A 20,107-nucleotide genomic window follows, 5' to 3' on the forward strand; every position below is an offset into this window, starting at 1 on the left:
CATGACCTGAGCCAAAATCAAGAGTCAGACACCTAACCGACTAAGCCACCCAGGCACCCCTGTTATCCCTATTTTTCAAATCAGCAAACTATAGCTCAGAGAGCTAAATATTTCTGGAGACACACAGCAGTGAAGTGAAGCAGCCAGGATTTGAGTGCTGGTCCATCTCACTCTCACATTGCCATCACACCGCCCTCTATCACACCTGCTCTCATGATAAGGCTAAATGTGAAAATGCAATGGGATGGGGATACTGGGCTCTGTGATGCTGGGCTAGCTTCATGGTGTCTGAAGGCAGGTAGTTGGAAGATGTCTGGTTGGGGTTCCCTTTGAGTTGTAGAATAAAGTTGTTCTCTTTATTCATCTGCTATACTTGGCTCCGTTAGTGCTATCTCCTTCTCATAGTAAGTTATTTCATCCAGACATGGAGGTGTAGATGACACAGTATCTGTCCACCTATAAAGGTGCTTCCTTTGGGAAGGCACAGAGGACATCCATGAGTCTCCTGTGGAGACCGTACAAGCAGCTGTGGATGGAGCGACAGGGAGGAGTTGGAACTGAAATAAAGCTTAGAAAAGGAGAGTATGCAGTTCTTTGGAAGAAGGGATCTCCAAAAGAGAACAGAAACAGAGAGAAGCCAGGCCAAGGGGGATTAGGAGAAAATATAGACGGTAGGAGTGAAGTGCACGTGAGGGTAATGGAGATCCAGTCTGTGAGCAAATCATGGAGACTCCTTTAGGCATTTGGGTTGTCTAAACTGGCTTGTTAATAAAAAGCATTTAAGGCACAGTTGTTACTATTTATGTTGGGAATGTATTACAAATATTATGCACAGCACAGGCTTTCAGGCAACCTCTCTTTAAAAAACAAAGTTAAAGCAATGTTGTATTACAGAATTAAGTCTAATAATCATGCACTCCAAGAACATCTGGTTTGATTCCTCTATCACAGAGGAGAAAATTGCGGCTTGAAAAGGTTAACTGAGTTACCTAAAGACACGCTTTGGTTAATGTAAGGTCAGGAATAGAACGTGAGTCTCCTGACTCCTGTTCTAATGCTCAGTCCTAATTATTACTATTTCTAGAATTCCTCATATTAGAAAATTTCCCCCTGGATTATAACACTTAAAATACAGGTCATTCTAATTCTGCATGTGAGCAAATTGTGCTAGCTGTTTGAAAGTTGTACCTAAATACCTAGGGCACACATTTCATGATACTGCATTGCAATAATCAATATTTTAAAGCCATTATGGATGATGGATCTTCTGCTTTTTCAAATTGTTAGCCTCTTTGAGAAGCACGTTTATAGCTAGAGGCATCTGGGTGGCTCAGTTGGTTAAACATCCAACTCTTGGTTTTAGCTCAGGTGATGATCTCACAGTCCACGGGATCAAACCCAGAATTGGGTTCAGTGCTGATGGTGTGGAGCCTGCTTGGGAGTCTCTCTCTTCCTCTTTCTCTCTTTCTGCCCCTCCTCCACTCATGCTGTCTGTCTCTCTCAAAACAAATAAATAAAACTTAAAAGAAAAGAATACAGATATTTAAGAAAAATAAAAGCATGGTTACAGCTATAGATCATAAGATTGGAAGTGATATTTTTCCTTCTCATTGCCTAACTCCCCACTAATAATTTCACAATTACTTGCTTTACATGAGGTCTCTGACAGACAGAAAAGGAAAGAGGATACATTGAAGAGTAAGAACATAATCTATATCATCAATAACAAAGTAACTTTGAATTTTCTATTATAGCATAATGTAATTTTTCACATATATTGTCTCATTTGATCCTTTAAATCCAACTAAGGAGTAGATATTAACTCTGTTCTACAAATTAAGTAACTGAGACTCAAGAAGGTCCAAGAATGTGCCTGAAACCCAAGTAGTCCTATTCTCCTACGCTGGCCACAAGAAAAGAAAAGAAAGTTTGTATTTAAAGTGTGAAATGTCTGAGGTGCCTGGGTGGCTCAGTCGGTTAAGTGTCTGACTTCAGATCAGGTCACAATATCATGGTTCATGAGTTTGAGTCCTGCCTCGGACTGTGTGCTGACAACTCAGAGCCTGGAGCCTGCTTGAGATTCTGTGTCTCCCTCTCTCTGTCCCTTACCTGCTCATGCTGTCTCTCTCTCGCTCTCTCTCTCTCTCTCTCTCTCTCGCTCTGTCTCTCAAAGATAAACAATAAACACTGGAAAAAAATAAAGTGTGAAATGTCTAATTATGAGCATCTTAGCTTTCTATGGTTTCTTCTAGAATTAACTAGCCGAGAAATATACTTCCAGGTAACTATGCAATGGAATAATCTCCTCATGGTCATGGGTTTTGGAATGTGGAAGCCAAGGATAAAGATGCTAATTTTGACACAGTTAAGGTGGAGGTGTTTTTCCTGATCAGTAATTAGATACTGAATCAATTGCCCTATAGGTCCATTACTCTTTCGTGGTTTTTAAATCATAAAGCATTTATGTTCATTAACATGAAGGGGAATAATTGCTTTCTTATTTGCTGTAACAAGATGGCTTCTGTACATTTTTCTAGAACTGACATTAGACCCCTTAGGTATAGAATAAAGCGAAGAAGAAATCTAGGTAATTAAAATCAGTGTATTTTAAGGAAAAGGTAAATGAGGTATCAGTTCATTTAATAGAGTATTGTTTGGGAGTGGGAATAACAGAACTATGTGTGAATATGTTGTCTATGATATAATGTCCTCACCAAAAGCCTGGGCTGTTCAATTGCCTTAGCAGTAAAACTGCCATTTTATAAAGTCTTAATCATGCTTCAGAAACCAGGTCCACATACACAGAATCCAAAGAGACCGATCTTAGAACAACTACTCTCCAAAAAGGGGAGCTACAATGAAATACCAGGGTGTAATCTGTTTGTACCTTCATGACATTTATTCATTTAATAAATATTTATTGATTGCTTGTTATGTGCCTTTTAGTTAAATTAGGGGAAATAATATGGAACCATTATTGGCATACTTCCTAGGCCATAGTAGAATTTCAATAAATTTTCACTGAATAGATGGAATAAAACAGCATTAATATGAACATAAATTCATCTTTGACTTTCTCTTTCCTGCTAGGGGAGACATTTTTATTTGTAAAGTAAGTGCTGATGAATGTCGTATCAAATATGTCGCCCTGTCTCATGGATTATTGAACAGGGAAGGATTAAATCAGTCTCCAAGGTCTATGAGTCCTCATCTCTTAATTATACTCATTTTGTGATCTAAGGCATACCTATGGATTTTTTAATATTTGAGACTTCAAGGAGAGGTGATATTTAAACAAAGAATTCATTGTTTTAACACTTTTAGTTACATAAGGTACCCATGCTAGCAAAGATTGGGCCAGTAATTCACTTCCTCCAAGCCTCAGTTTCCACCTTTGTAAAATGGTGAAAATACCATGGACATGTTAGTTTTTGTGACTGTTTGGTTATGTACAAATTATATAATATGGCTAACAATTTCTAATGGAAATGCAATGCCTAGTAAATGAGCTTTCTCTTTCCCATTTGCCAACACCTATCAACTCATCATCTTATCTAAAGTAAACTTTCTATGTAGCTTCAGACATTACTAGATTCCTTGGAAGGAGTTTATTTTTCTGATTTTTCATACCACATATTTTGGTATATTTTATAATGTGCATACGGTAATAATTTGCTTCAATGCATAAATACATAAAACATGTGCTTATTGGATTGCACACTCATTTTTATTGATAGAGGCACACACACACACACGCAACACATACACACACAAAATGGAAAGCATTTGCTTACTTAACCTTGTCAGTGGAAGAAAATTCACATTTACTGAACAACTTCTATATACTAGTTTAACACTCTGTTGCAAGTCCTTTCTCTAAGGATGTTGGTCAGTCCACACTCTCTGAGACCCTGCCATTCTTGACTTTTCGGAATTCTATGGTACCATATATGAACTCAGCAGCAGCAGCTATCGGGTGCAAATTATACATCTTCCCATGTTTCAATTAGGCCATCTATGAAATTTAAAAAAATCATGTCCTACAAGAAAAGATGAATCAAAGGATAATCCAATCTTTGGAAATAAGTGACCTCATTTAGACTATTAGGGTGAAATTCATTGGAATTTTTATTGAGACAGTTGGGTATGCCTTAAAGTATGAATAAGTGTTTTTGCCTCCTGTACAATGATCCAGAGACACTTGCATTGTAGCAACTGAGATTTGCATGCTTCAAATATAAAGAGCTTCCAACTGTAAAGATTTGGGGTTCTCAGGAAAACATAGAAAGATAAGTAGTTACCTATTGGGTAATGTATACTAGAGAGACAAACACTTGAAGCTTTTCCACCCTAGGTTCTCATTAGGTGTCTAGCCTCCAGTTGAAGTTCATACATGTAGGAAAAAAATTTATTCACTGATGCTAGATTCAATGATGTTTAAGTCTCATGGACAATATTGGTTCTAGTGACACTTTAGATAGTTAAACCAGGAGATAATTAAGATAATTTTTTTTCATTTTTTTTTAACTCCACCATCTAGAGCAATAGAAATAGCAAGGAGCAGATAATAGGCTCTTAATAAATTTGTGCTGTATTAATGTTACATTGGTCAAGAGGTCTGTCAACTTAATTAATGGAGATAGAGAAATAGAGATTGTACGGAGCCTCAGCTTTGATCTTAGCCTTGGCCTCAGGCTTCTCTGGCTGATTTGGAAGGCTAATGGTCCTTTAGGTCTAGTTCGAAACAGGGAAGAAATTGCTAAGACTTCATTGCTCAAATATGTGTTCCAACATGTCTAAGAAGGACCCAGGGCAGCACCTCCCAGAAGACGCCCGCTTTGTGGGGCTATAAGACCACAGAGTGCTCATTCCAAAACCCCCAGCCCACCTGACTCAACGGGCTGTGTCCCTTCCTCCACCACCACCCTTACACTGTAAGATTGCAGAGGTCAACACAGCAGAGGAGAGGAAAGATGGGTAATAGGAGATGACCCCAACAAGCACAAATACCTTAGTGAGCTGTGCTGCAGTTTCACATTCTTTTCTGTGTTGTTTCTTCATTTTCCGGGCCACATGAAAAATCATAGTAAGGACAGCAATTTCTAATCTAAGCAGAGGCTGTTAAGCATAACAGAGAGGCAGAGACTGAGTTTGGGCAGTGAGGCAACAGCATGATAGGGCTGCTTAGCTACACATCCCAGATGCCTGGGTTGCCATAATCAGAGGCTGCTCAAATCGGCATATGAGTAGGGTTAAACAAATCTCTAATGGATGGCTACTTCTCAAAATGGGTGGGGAGGTTGCTTAAAAATGTCATTAGCCACAACACTGCTTCAAGATCCCTCCAGCTCAGAGACATTTCCATCCTCCTGGGCCACCTTCAAAAGATCTGTGCATGGTTATCAGGTGAAACTCTATAAGTCTGCAAAAGGGCACACAAACATGTACACACACACACACACACACACACACACACACACAAATGATCTCATTTGCTTTTTGACTTTTGGTGCAAACCACTTACCTTCCTAGGTGTTCGTGTTGGTCAAGCAATTCAGCAGTAATTAGATTAATTCATTTCCAAGTTTAGTAATAAAACGTGCCTCTTTGTCAGATGTACTTGTATCCCATGTTACAGTGTATTTGACTTTCGATGCATCTAAAAAGAAGCACATGATACAATTACATTTAATTTAATCACAGCCTTAGAATGTTGGAAGATAAAACTTATCAGTGTTCTGTCTCACATTAACAAAACACCTTCAGTATTTCTTTTATATTCATTGGTGTCTTTCACAGGTACATTAAAGTAAATAAAATCTTTAGCAGCTTTGGAAAATCTTTAATCTTGAAGGTTGACTCATAATGTGCAACTAAGTATGCATCTAAGTATGTAAGAGACAAGCTTGAAGGAGAGAGAGTCTCATGAGACATTGTTAAATTCGAATGTAAAAAAATAGATTGGAAATCCCTTTGCTGGATAATTGATAACATCAAATAAAACATATCAAGCACATAGTATACACTCAATAAATGTTTGTTAAATACATCAAATAATTATTACATAATAGAGAATATAAACTTTTATAGTGCTTAAATAAAATGGTTTAATGATAAATTGATACCTCAATTTAGTAAGCAACTAAAAATTTTTTTCAAAATACTGATATCTCTAATTCAATAATGTCTATGTATATAACATAAAATTGTATGTCAGTAAAATTATATGTCAATTTAGATCTCAAAATCAGAATTTTGGTTTTATTATTCCATATCTCAAATGTGTCATTTTTAGTTACATTTCATTTCCCTGACATTATTGCATGACAATATTTATATATTTTTCTTTTACCCTGTGTTGTTTCATATTAGGAAGTATTTATTGGACCCTAAATGTACTATGTACTTCCTTTGTAAGACTGTTCAGGTGAAAATAGGTATGCTTTTCTATATGAATAAAATAAGTAATAGTGAAAATGTCATTTAATGTAAGTATATTAAGATTTTAATTTTTCAAGGAGACATCAAAAAATACATGCACAATTCCCAGCAGAAATTGTAAGGTGGCATCCATAGTATATAAAGATAAGATGTACTTTATATTAATGTATTTTTTTTTTTTGATTTCTAAACATCTTTGTGAAGGCAAAGGTCAGAGGTGGTAGTTTTAGCAAAAGGCAGTGGGTATAATTAGGTTGCAAACATGAACTAAGGTGCTATGTTTCTTGAGTTTATAATCTATCTAAACAGCTGTATAATCTTGCACAAATCTTGTAATCTGTGCCTCAGTTCTCTCATCTGTATGGTGGGGTCAGTAATAGTGCCTAACAGGTTTTGTGAAGATTGCATGAGTTCAGAAATTTAAACTACTTTAAATGGTACCTGGAAAATATTAGTAGCATTAAATTGCTACTTGTATCCATATTTCTAAAAGTCAGGTATATGTTCTAAGGGAAAAGAAATTACAACTGTAGAAAGATTTAAAAGCAATTACTTTTAACAATTGAAATACAGGTCTCCAGCCTCAGGTCTTAGTCTAATTTGGTTTAAAAGACAAAATGCTTTCCAAGACAATGCACATACTTCACTGTCTAATTATGTAAGGGGAACAAATCTTCAAAACCTAAGGTTAAAATCGGTGATTACAAAGCTTACTGCCCCAAGCCTAATGCTGAATCAATATTCAGGTGATGAAACAGACATGTATTATTATTTTAAACTTTACTAATTGATCACTGAATATTGTAATTAGTGCTTTTAGAGCTATAAAGATGTAATTTATATTTGGATATAAAGACATAAGACAGAGTTTTCCCATTAAACCTAACATATATATTGGGTCTGGTTGCTCTTCCCTATTAACTGCGGTTGCTAGTTGAAGGACTTAGTTTAATTTTCTTGTGCTCTTTAATGTTTAAAAAAATCATTAGAATGCTAGAAATTTGCAGTAGGAGCATGTTCTGTGGTAGAGGTAGGCAAGGATCTTTTAACATGGGGATTTTTCTTTTATTGTATTGGCCACATGACAAGATCTATGTAAACACTAACATCTCTTTCAAACCACCCATACATGTATGTATTTATTCTACATTGAGGCTACTGAATATGTCCTTTGCTATGCTAGGCCCTGGGGATAAAGAAGTGAATAAGAACATTTCTCTGTGCTCAAGGGTCTTATCTTTGAATAAAAGAGAAAAGTGAAGGAACAACTGCTATCCCATAAGATAATCACTGTGACAGAAGCAGTTAGCAAAAGAGATCCAAAGGAAACATTAAAGACAGGAAAGCATCTGGAGCTTTAAAGGTGCCCAATTCCTGGAATTTTATACTAGAAGTTACTTACAAGGGAAAACAAAAGTGAAGATAAAAGCAGGCAACACCCAAGATACAATTAAAGGTTCTTAAGATACTGCCAAAAAAAAAAAAAATTAAAATTATATCAGAGAAACTGCACAGGGAAGAACATTTAAGACCCTGGAATATCATATGATTAAGAGCGTGATTTGAAAAGTGCCTCCCACCTTTCACTCTTGGTGCCATTTAAACCCCTTGTACACATGGCCATCTCTGGCCTCTGTCCTTAAGTGGCATTTCCACTGAAGCCTGGGGCTATTCTTTCCTGAAAAGCACTAGACTAATGCCAGATGGTGACATGTGCCAGGATGGCAGCAGGGTGTAGTGGGGCGTGTGCATCTAGGAATTTAACAGATTAGGTTCCCCACTCTGGCTTTGTACTTAGAAGCCAGGCATGCTGTTTAGCTTATCTAGGGCGGGGTCTTTTCTTAAAACTTATCTTAAAATTCTCAAAAGGTTATGAGTATTAAATTAGATAATTTATGGGGAATTGCCTAAATAGAAACCCAAGAAATGTTCTTGTCTTCTTAGATATGTGTTGCTACTCCATAAATTCTATTTTTAGTAACTGAAAGCGAACTGAGTTCTAGAAAGGATGAGTAGTAGATTTGAGCATAAGAGGCAATTTTCGTGTTTGAGTGGTAAAGAAACTGGTAGAGAAACTGCTTAAGAGGTAAGGGTTAAGAACTGGGTGACTTTTTTTTCAAAAGGCACCTATTTCCTGCAACACCCTCCTCCCGTTTGCCAATTGCAGCCATGGTAGCAATGTTGAGCGGGAAAGCAATTTGTGATGCATTAGCAAAGAAGTTGTATATATAGCATGTTTCCTGGACTTAGGCACCTGGGAAGGAATGTGGGTACTCCCATTACCAGCTTTGTGACCCCTGGACAGTTTATGTAACCTACTCTGTCTCAGTTTTCTCATCCGTAAATTAGGAATACCAATAGATACTTTACAAGGTGTGGACTGAATGGAGCAATCTATAAAAGAACTTAGCACAATATCTGGCACCTACATCCTCAACATATATGCTATGTGATTGTTAATAAATTGGCCATGCTTCGTGTTCATTTAATACTAATGTCCTGATTTCTTTTGATTAAATTCAGCGAACATTTACTGGACACCTAAAACACTGAAAGCACTGTGTGAATACAGAGATCTCACTTTTAAGTACCTAATCTTAAAATTAAGGCTGGTAACATACAAGCATTGTAATTCAAGGCAGACACGCAGGTCCTAAAATGAACTAGATATGGAGTACATAAGTCAGAGTCTTCAGTTCTGAATGAAGAGCATGGAGACGTTTATGAGGAAGGTCATCTCGACCTTTATGAGGAAAATTTTTATGGGACACAAATGTAAGATAAAGCAGAGACTGGAACATGTCCTTTGAGATAAAAGTGTAATGGAAACAAAGGTTTTTTGTGGGTTGGGAGAGTGAAGAGTAGGTATGGAGCAAAATTAAACAAGAAAGAAGATTAGGCTATAAGATAAAAGGTCATAAGTGCCATTCTAAAAAAAATTTTGCACTTTATTCTGTTATTAGTGGGACACTCTTAAAGGCATGATCAGACATGAACTCTAGAAAATCAGCCTAGAAGCATTGTGCAGGATGAAATGAATAGTGCAGGATGAAATGAATCGTGCAGAGACCAGAGGCAGAAGACATAATACTTTATAGAGGGTAGTGACCATGTAAAAGAAATGGTTGGAATGTTTCTGAAATCATGCCAGGATGTAGAGAGTTCTAGAACTAGATGGCAATGTAAACAGACCCTCACTTCACTGAGAACAGAAGAGATCCAGAGAGGTTAAGTGACTTGCCCCAAATCCCAGAAGCTAGTGGAATAAATGCAGAGAGGCTGGCTTCTCCTGTGGTGAGACTGGCCTTGGTTTCCCTCTGTCACGCTGCCCTGTTTGAATTTGTACCTATGCATGCCATTTAAGCCACAGCCATTTTATCTGTGAAAACTAGCTTAGATACCTAGACCTTGAATGACACTGTAGACTCATTCTTGACCTATTCCTTCCTTTAACAACACAATGTGTTAGTGTGTTTTTTCATAATCCATGTTTTGGAGATTCATTGTAGTTCATCTGAATATGCTACAATTAAGATAGTTTTATAAACTATGAAGCCCTATACTATATTATAGTATATATTATTAGTTATTATTATTGTCAGTATTTGAAGGAGACATTTATCTGTATTACCTACAAGGCAAAAATTACTAAGGAATATCATTATACATATATATATATATATATATATACGTATATATACATATATATACGTATATATATGTATACATATGCTGTAGGAAGTGAAAAATTCCACTATCACCATGTTGACCTATGACAACCTCCTTTGTGGCACAAGCTTTAGTAAACTTCCTTTGATCTGCTAGTATTTCTTCAGTTTTAACTTGATTTCAATATATTTATTAATGTTTTAATTTTCACATTTTATATGATTTTGAGATACTTTACCAGAAATGGTTCCCAGCCTCCCACTTAAAATTTGTTATTCACACAAGAAAATGTTTCTTTTCTTGTGGATTATGTCCTGCATATGAGTGGTAGGAATACACACAATACATTCTTTGACTTCTTGTGCCATCGTTCATATTAAAACCAAAGTAATTTAGCACTGAAATTTCTTGTGCAAGTGTTCAAAAGTGAGTGTGATGTTTAAAGCATCCTGTATCAATGACATGCACCTTTCTACCTGCAGCCTTGGTCTAGATTGGCATCTTATTCTTTTCTGACAGCCACATTTTGATAACTAAGAGGGATCTCAACTCTCATATTCCCCAAACAGAACTTTATCTTTCTCCTACTTAAGCTTCTTCCACCTTTCCCTCTTCTAGTAAATGATGCTACTGACCCTATTGCTCAAGCCTTGAATCCTTGAAATCGGCCTTTATTGTTTTTTCTTCAGTGACCAGACCATCAACAAGTCTTGTGTGTCTCCAGAATCATATCCAAATCTGGCAACTTCTGTGTATCTCCACCACTACACCTGAGTAAATGTGCCATCGTTTCTTGCCTGGGTTACTGCAAGTGCCACGCGTCCACTAGCATATGGAAGCTTCATGAGTGCAGGGAGTTTTCTGTTTTGTTGACTGCTATTTTCCTTACATTCAGAGCAGTGTCTAGCATGTACTAGGTATTCAATAAGTATTTGCTGAGTTTTGGTGAGCCTTCTAAATTTTCACCCTGCTTCTACTTTTGACCCACCTCAATCCATCCTCAACCCAATAGCCAGAGTGATGTTCATAAAATAATATTTTAAGGCATATTACACTTTTGCTTAAATTCTCTAAAGCATTTCCAAATGTACTTTGGATAAAGTAAGTATTAACTCTACCCACAGCCTTCAATTCTCTGCAAAGTGTGGCCCCAAATGCACCTCTCTGACTTCTTATATCACTTTTCCCTGTTGACTCTGCTTTTACCTGGTTTTTATACGATTAGTTCTTTCTTGCCCCGTCAAGCCTCTGCTTAAATGGCACCTACGTAGGTAGATCTTCTCTGATCTAAAATTGCAATCCAGGGGGCGCCTGGGTGGCGCAGTCGGTTAAGCATCCGACTTCAGCCAGGTCACGATCTTGCAGTCCGTGAGTTCGAGCCCCATGTCAGGCTCTGGGCTGATGGCTCAGAGCCTGGAGCCTGTTTCCGATTCTGTGTCTCCCTCTCTCTCTGCCCCTCCCCCGTTCATGCTCTGTCTCTCTCTGTCCCAAAAATAAATAAACGTTGAAAAAAAAAAATTTTTTTTTTAAATAGCAACCCAGGCACTGAGTTACCACAGCCTTCTCTTTCATCTTCTTTATAGTATATGTTCTTTCTCATATTGTAATTTTTAAATTCTTATCTGCCTTCCTCAGCTAGAATGAAATCTCCATCAGAACAAGGACTTTGGGGGTACCTGGGTGGCTCTGTCGTTAAGTGTCAGATTTTGGCTCAGGTCATGATCTCACAATTCGTGAGTTCAAACCCTGCGTCCAGCTCTGTGCTGACAGCTCAGAGCCTGGAGCCTGCTACAGATTCTGTGTCTCCCTCTCTCTCTGCCCCTCCCTCACTCGCACTCTATCTCTCTCTCTCTCTCTCTCAAAAATAAATAAACATTAAAAAAAAAAGAAAAAAAAAACCAAGGACTTTGTTTCATTCCATCCATATTCCAGGACACAGGACAAGGGCTAAGCGCTAGGAGGCTCTCAGTAGCTGTTTGTTGAATAAATAAATAAATAAATAAATAAACAAACATATTTAAAATATAAATAAAATAAATAAACATACAGTACCATATTGTATGTTAATTGGCCCTTTGTGACTATAATTCCACTAGTTAAGAGGAGACTCTTGAGACTCTGCACTCACAATGGCCATGAAAAAAGGAAAAGAATGGAACTGACCTGTATTACTCTAGGCCAAGAGCAAAGTAAATTTTCCCAAATAAGAAGGAAAGTTGTTGGTTCTTATGATCAACATGCTAAAAGCAAGTAAGTTATCTGACCTAGATAAAATGTCATGATAGATTCCATAAAGTGTTTTACTAAAATTGATAGACTGTCAATTTGTATTTTTTAAATTGACCTGAAAAAATCAATATTATCTAGCAACTGTAATCTTTTGAAACACAGTTCTTTTGTTTGCCTTGTCTTCTAAAACTGTTATAATTTACTCTTAAAAATTGCTTCTATTATTACTACAAGTTCCTTAGCAGATGGCAATTATAAGAATGAATCTCTTATTTTTTAAAAACCATTTTGCTAATCGTCAGGTAATTTCCCTTCTCTGTATTGCTGCATAAAAATAGCAAGTTCATGTTTTTTTTTCTTCGCTACATAGTAACTAGTGAATAAAATTCCTAATGCCTGCTTATACAGATCTTTTAAAATATCTTTTTAAATCTCATTTTAAATGCAATCAGAAGATGCCTATGCTTTTATATATCAACTCTGCATCTATGCCCAAATTAGTACATACCATCTGCTAAAGTTCTTCCATTCAAAAAGAAGTTTTGTTGATGAGTATTTCAAGAGATGAAGGATACCTCTGAAGACAAGTATTTAAAAGTGAGCATTATAAAAAAAGAAGTAATGATTTTAAGTTAATTCATTACATTGTCTGGCAGTAAAATACCATATGGGACAACAATGCATAAAATTACTATTTCCTCAAATACAAATATTTTGTTCAAATCACTTTTTCTTAAAAACAAATTTGAAGTAGAATACAAAGAATAAATAAATACAAAGAATACAAAATTGAAGTAGAATACAAAGAGAAAGAAACACCAAAAAGAAGGAAAATATGACTATCAATATTTTGAAAACAGATGAGGGTCTTGAAACATGTTTCTATAGAACTGTAAACAATATTAATACATGGGGAGAAAAATGGTGTCACTGGAAAAATTGGTAGTTTCAAGAAGGCTAATGTCTGAAATGACTAAGGTACATAACATTACTGAAGGAAATTATTTTCACTCAAAAAATGAATTTATTATATTCATATATATACATATATATTTGGAACTCACTCTGATATATATTATTAGTGGAAATACAGAGGTGAGTAAGATTAGACCCCCACTTTTAGATTTTCATTTGGGGGGCACCTGGGTGGCTCGGTCAGTTAAGCGTCTGACTTCAGCTCAGGTCATGATCTTACAGTTCATGGGCCCCATGTCGGGCTCTGTGTTGACAGCTCAGAGCCTGGAGCCTGCTTCAGATTCTGTGTCTCCCTCTCTCTCTGCCCCTCCCCCACGCATGTTCTGTCTCTCTCTGTCTCTCAAAAATAAATAAATGTTAAAAAAAAAATTAAAAACAAAAAGCTTTTCATTGGGGAAGCAGAGCAAAGGCTCCAATTAACCTATAGCAGATAACTGTAATAAAGAAGAACACATACAAATTTCCTAAAAAGAAGTACTGGGGAATTAAGAATGAGGAAATTACTCTCAAAAATATTACCATGTAAGGCATTATGGAAAAGGTGACATTTGATAAGTATAACAACAACAACAACAATAATAATACTAACATTTATAAAATGTTCTTCATTCCATATATTATTGAAAATTACTTTCAATACTTCATTTAATTGTTACAACTTCCTGTGATGATGGCTACTATCAGTGTACCTATTTCATAGAAAAAAATACTGAGATTTAAGAAAAACATTTCCAAGGTCCTATTGGTAGTAATGAGTGGAAGAATGGATATTAGAACCTCCTAGGTGCCTTGAAAACCGTATGACCCCATTGAGTTTGACCACAGTATGTTGAATTCAGAGTGTCCACACTATTTACACACACACAGGTACACACACAGACACACACACACTATAGGAATAGTACTTTCATTTCATGGTTATGTCTTCACTGGTACAGTTAAGCAGACTCTAAAGTAATCATCCACAAAATTCAATGGCAAATAATATCTGTAGTAGAGAAGATTTACTTAATTTTCAGATTGGACATGTTAAGTTTTGTTCACCTTTCTGCAGAAGACATCAAATTCACTTTACTGGGGCATTAGTATATTAAACTGAGAAGATCAAATGTTATTTAGGTAAGTGTCAAAGGCTTCAGACCTGATTCCCATTTACAAAATATCTGTATGAGACCTAAAATTTCATTATCCTAAAACTTTATTACCATTTTTGGGAAAAAAAAGCATAGAATAGTGGTTAAGAAATAAGACAGGAGCTATGATTCCTGGGCTCAGAATCAACCTCTGCCACTTACCAAAGGAGACTGGACTTCTTCACCTGAAAAACAAAGATAATAATAGCACCCATGTTATATCATAATAAAAAGTCTTAAGTTAAATGAGTTAAAATTAATTAATAAAATTACTTAAGATTAAAAAAGTGACTGGCACATAGTAAGCACTATATGAAATATTGTTAAGTTAAAACTAAAATATATTTAAGTGGATTTAAGTGGAAAATCTCAATCACACATATGCACATGAAGCACTGCTTTATTGGTCAAGACCGAAGCTACCATTCATGCATTATGGGAGAGGGGAGTGGTGAGGAGAAATGATCACATATTTGGAGTGATCAAATGATCATGTGTTCTAATGCAAGAAATAGAAGTGATTTGATGTACTTTTTGTTCTCTCTACTGAAAAGCATCAATCTGAAAAACAGGAGGACAATGCCAGATAAATCTCTATACATAATTAGTTGTTCCAATAAACCTAATTCTCACCTCATTACAAAAAGACCCTTGGGAAAAGAAGGCATAATGCTGTTTTCTACACTTATATTTTTAACTGGACAACCAGAAATAATGGATGATCAATAATGTCTTCATCAAAAATCTGCCCTGTTTAGTCAAATAAGTATTGTGTCTTCTACAAGTAACAAAGCCTTAAGCTAAACAGTTCTTTTTAAAAAATGTTTATTTATTTTTGAGAGAGAGAGAGGTGGGGGGGGGGGCAGTGTGGGAGACAAAGGATCCAAAGCAGGGCTCAAATTCATGAACTGGGAGATGATGACCTGAGCTGAAGTGGATGCTTACCCGACTGAGCCACCCGTGTGCTCTAAACAGTTCTTAATAATAATGTGACATAAACTGAATTTTCAGATTCTGAAAGGCCTAGCATCAATATACATGCAGTATTTTCTCTTAATCTTTGATCCTTGCTGGCCAAGCCCATGTCCTGTTCACCATATTGTAGTTAGCATCGACATAGTACTTGGCATATTGTAGGTTGAGTGAATTAATAGTTGAATCCCTAACACAAAGTCTAGAAAGTAAATTGTGTGTAATTTAGGTTTACCAGACAAACTAAAGGGTATCCAGTGAAATTAGAATTTCAGGTAAACAACAATTTTTAGTATAAGTATCTTCCACATATTGCATGGGACATACTTACACTAAAAATCGCTCAATGATTATCTGAAATTATAATCTCACTGGGTGACCTGTAATTTCATTTGCTAAATCTGGTAACTCTAGTCTAGTTATTATAATAAATTAAGATTTATTAATTTATTCAATTAGTCATTCATTAACAAGTATTTATTGCTGTATTAAATTATTAAATGATGTACTACATGCCCACCCTGTGCCAGGAACAATTCTGTGCCCTGACTCAGCAATAAATAAATAATACTGGCAGACTCTCACTTCATGGAGCGTGTATTTCAGCACAAATGGAGGGAGGGGTGATGAAAAATACATAAGTGAAGTATTAAATTGACAAGGTAATTTCAGTTAATGATTGGTGCCATGAAGAAAATCAAGCAAGATGATAAGGGTCAAGAGAGAAGGATGGATCAAGGGCTACCTTAGTAAGAAAGTACAGGAAGTCATCATTAAATGAGGAGAAGAGGCCAGTTGTACAAAGAGCCAGAGGAAGAGCAAATGTAAAGGACCCTAAGTAGAAATGAATTGGACTGTTTCAGGAAAAGTGTGAAAACCAATTAGACTGTGGTGGGCAGGGGCTTGGGGAGTTTTATAAACATTGTACAAGAAGATGTAAGAAACTGAAGCAAGAGCCAGTTCATGCAGAAACTTATATTCCATGATGTGACATTCAGATGGTATTTGAGTAGAATGGAAAGCACCAGAGTGGTTGAAATAGGGAGTGATATGATCAAAAGTATTTTCAAAAGACCTGTTGGTTTGCTGGGGGGAAAATGGATAGATGGGGTGTGGAGGGGAAGAGTGAGAGTACAAGACCAGGAGGCAGTCCAAGAGCAAAAGTGAGGGACAACACAGGCTCATAGGCTGGTGACAGAGGTAGGTGAATTGGAGATATGTTTTGAAGGAGGAAGCAAGAACACTCATGAAGGGCTTTGACTCTGAGACCAGTAAAGAGTGGTGAGAGAAGATAGCCATTTGTTTCCACTTAAATATGCACTGATCCTGTGTATGACCCATGCACAATAATAAACTACTCTTCTATATCCTTCTTTCTCAGTTGCCTATATTGGCATCATCGGTGGTTAGCCTGTATTTCCTTGAACTCACAGATGTCTTCAAACCTGTGCACTCTGGATTTAGCTGCTATGATCGGAGTCTTAGCATGCCATATATTGAACCAACCCAAGAAGCAATTCCATTCCTCATGTTGCTTAGCTTGGCTTTCGCCGGACCTGCAATTACGGTAAGAACTGCCCCCCAAATTATGTTTGTCAGTCCCCAAAACTAAGAATGGCCACATTTGTGTAATAAATGTGTTAAAAATAAACAAAAGGTGAACTCTAAATCTTGGAACAGAGAGATCATGTCTTTGAGATATTTGGAAAATATCATGGGACTTAATAGTTGAAAATTACTGGCATTCAAAGTTATAGAAGATTATATGATTGCAAAATTGATGGGTCTCTAATGTTTAATTTTATAAATGATTCTAAAAATGTTAATAACTGTATAATTCCTCTTGAATGGCTAATATGATGTTTCTGATATACCTCCTAATTAATGTGTTCTTTTGGTATCTGAAGTCTGGAAAACTGGAGGGGAAAACCAAATAATTATACAGCCAAGAGACTTTCTTCTCAAAATGCATGTAGATTTCGCTTACAGTTCCATGTTTACTGGGTTAGCACTTTCTATTGATTACGAGCATTGAGCACTAGCAATTGTAAAGTAAAAAGGTCACAACTCACACTTCTGGCATACTGGCTCATGCACACATGCACACACACACATGCATACACAGAGACAAATAAAATACTTTAGATTCAAAACAGGCATTTGCATTTTTAAACATGTAATATAAAATAATGCCCTAACCTACTGGAATTGAATTAAAAACATAGTTATTTTTAGTTTGCTAACTTACACATTATGAATAAACACACTTTTTCTTTTTAAAAAACCTTTTTTTTTAAGTTTATTTATTTTTGAGAGAGAGAAAGACAGAAAGAGCGTGAGCAGGAGAGGGCAGAGAGAGAGGGAGACACAGAATCCAAAGCAGGATCCAGGCTCTGAGCTATCAACACAGAGTCCGACACAGGGCCTGAACCCATGAGCTGTGAGATCATGACCTGAGCTGAAGTCGGAGGCTTAACCGACTGAGCCACCCAGGTGCCCCAACACACTTTTTCTTAATTCATTAATACATAAGACTAGACAGAGAAAGACAAATATATGATTTCACCCACATGAGGAATTTAAGGTACAAAACAAATGAACATAAGGGAAGGGAAGCAAAATAACATAAAAACAGGGAGGGAGACAAAACAGAACAGACTCTTAAATATAGAGAACAGAGGGTTGCTGGAGGGGTTTTGGGAGGGGGGGATAGGTTAAATGGGTAAGGAGCATTAAGGAGGACACTTGTTGGGGTGAGCACTGGGTATTATACATAGGGGATGAATCGCTGGAATCTATTCCTGAAATTATTGTTGCACTATATGCTAACTAACTTGGATGTAAATTAAAAAATTAATTAATTTATAAATAAATAAATAAATAAATAAATAAATAAATAAATAAATAAGACTAGCTTCTTCTGGAAGAAGATTCTGCCCCTAGAATCCTACATAAAGAACAAAAAACAGGTTTCAAGGTTAATAATATTTATTTCTACCAGTAGGAGCTTTTAATTTGCCTTTATCATGCCCATGAATATCAGAGGAAGTGGTTTTTGAATGACAAGCTTTATTTGAATGGAGTTTTTATAGGATTCCCTAATGAACTGACCTATTCTGGTTCAGCACATCAGCAATTTTAGAAAAAGAATCTATGCATAAACCTTCCAAAGTCTATACTTTTATGTAGCCATGAATTTGCTTTTAAAATTTTCCCCTATATTAAAAATCATAGCATATGTTTACACTCTAAATAAATTATACAAAATATTCTCAGAAGGTAAGGTAGAATCCGAAATTAATACTCCATAGAACTTTGTCATGCTCAAAATACTTTGTAAGTTAATGAATTATTTGAACTCTAGTAACGCCAGGGTAATTGGAACTATTCATGATGTGCTTAGAAATAGCTGAGTCTCAAACTAATAAAACATATTTAAAGTGCAGTATTACTCAGAATAATAGCATTTTCCTGTCATTTCTCTAACGACTTATTAAAAAATTCATATCATCAGTCATTTGATAAGAGCAAAATGGATATATGCTTTACACTATTACACCAGGAAGCATTTCTCTAGTTAGGGTATAATCCCCAAGTTTATTATAATAGAATATTTGAAATTAAATTCTGTACAAATGTTCAGGACTCTGCTGAAAAGATTGTGTTGATATTCAGTCATTGAAATAATTTGTTTTTTATATATCCAGAAGCTTTCCTTCCTCAGGGTATTTTATTAAGTTGCTAAGAGAGCAAGTCTAACTGTGGCACTTGCTGCTGGCACCGTTTAGCCCACATTGATCCCTTTGTTGACACTGTTACATGTCCTAAGGACAATGACCTTGGCCTCATCACGGTGTCCCTGCATGTGTGACTCCTTCATTTCCCATAATAAATTCTCTATATGCAATTTAGAGATGCTTTCTGGGGATTCTAAGCCAAAGCTTGCTTTCTTGAGCCCTGAGAAATGACAGGGCAAATCTGTCATGGCTGCCTCCCACCAAAGTTGACCTGGGGAACCCAGTGCCAGTTCCTCCCACAAAGAACCCACTGGATCTGGGGGTCTTCACAGGGCCTCTCTAGTGGCTGCATGCCTCTTAATGGAACAAGAGGCAAACTAGGGCAATATTTATACCCTGGGGTCCCTAAATACCCCCATATCACTTGGAGTTCCATGATATTCCAGGGTGTCAGTGATTCTTACACATGGTTTCATAGCTTTGTGTAAACACTCAAAGGTAAAACAATCTCGACTTTGCTGACATCAAATATTGTTTTCACACCTTTCTTTCCAAATATCATGCTTCTTCTAGATTTCTTTCCAAGTTCATTTTCCCTTCTCTATTTTTAGGGCCTTCTCCCAAATCATTCATTTTCTCAACATTGGTCTTATGTCTACAGTCATCTTGTTCTAGACTCATAATTCTGCCTCTAATCTTCCTACATAGTTACAATTGTAACCTCCTTCCCCTCTTTTCCTGAAGGTGAAAAATAACAAGTAGACTCTAACCTCCAACTCTCAAGGATGCTGTTCTCCTTTTACCTCTATGGTAGCATAAACCTGTTGCAAATGCAGTAGTGAGCACAGGAGGGGAGGCAAGAGCAATCTTTCATTTGAAAATGGCTTTTACAAAAGGCCATATTTCATTTTTTCTCATTGCCACGTAGTATTCCATTGTGTATATAAACCA

The 20,107-nt window shown here is 36.4% G+C and overlaps 1 protein-coding gene and 1 long non-coding RNA gene across 2 annotated transcripts in view; one reads left to right on the top strand and one right to left on the bottom strand.

The window, feature by feature from the left end:
* The window catches only part of LOC123598305, a 51,267-nt gene that overhangs the window by 15,822 nt on the left and 15,338 nt on the right, over positions 1-20,107 (bottom strand). Inside the window, exons 3-4 of the long non-coding RNA XR_006712533.1 lie at positions 14,610-14,632; positions 5,525-5,659 (exon numbers count right to left, since the gene is read on the bottom strand). This is a non-coding gene — a long non-coding RNA (uncharacterized LOC123598305). The remainder of the gene's footprint in view (positions 1-5,524; positions 5,660-14,609; positions 14,633-20,107) is intronic.
* The window catches only part of PLPPR4 (phospholipid phosphatase related 4), a 42,737-nt gene that overhangs the window by 5,967 nt on the left and 16,663 nt on the right, over positions 1-20,107 (top strand). The window contains exon 2 of the mRNA XM_045478391.1: positions 16,801-16,986. Within this exon, the coding sequence (XP_045334347.1) occupies positions 16,801-16,986 (186 nt within the window). The remainder of the gene's footprint in view (positions 1-16,800; positions 16,987-20,107) is intronic.

Source organism: Leopardus geoffroyi, chromosome C1 (assembly GCF_018350155.1).
Source record: "Leopardus geoffroyi isolate Oge1 chromosome C1, O.geoffroyi_Oge1_pat1.0, whole genome shotgun sequence".
Taxonomy (NCBI): Eukaryota; Metazoa; Chordata; class Mammalia; order Carnivora; family Felidae; genus Leopardus; species Leopardus geoffroyi.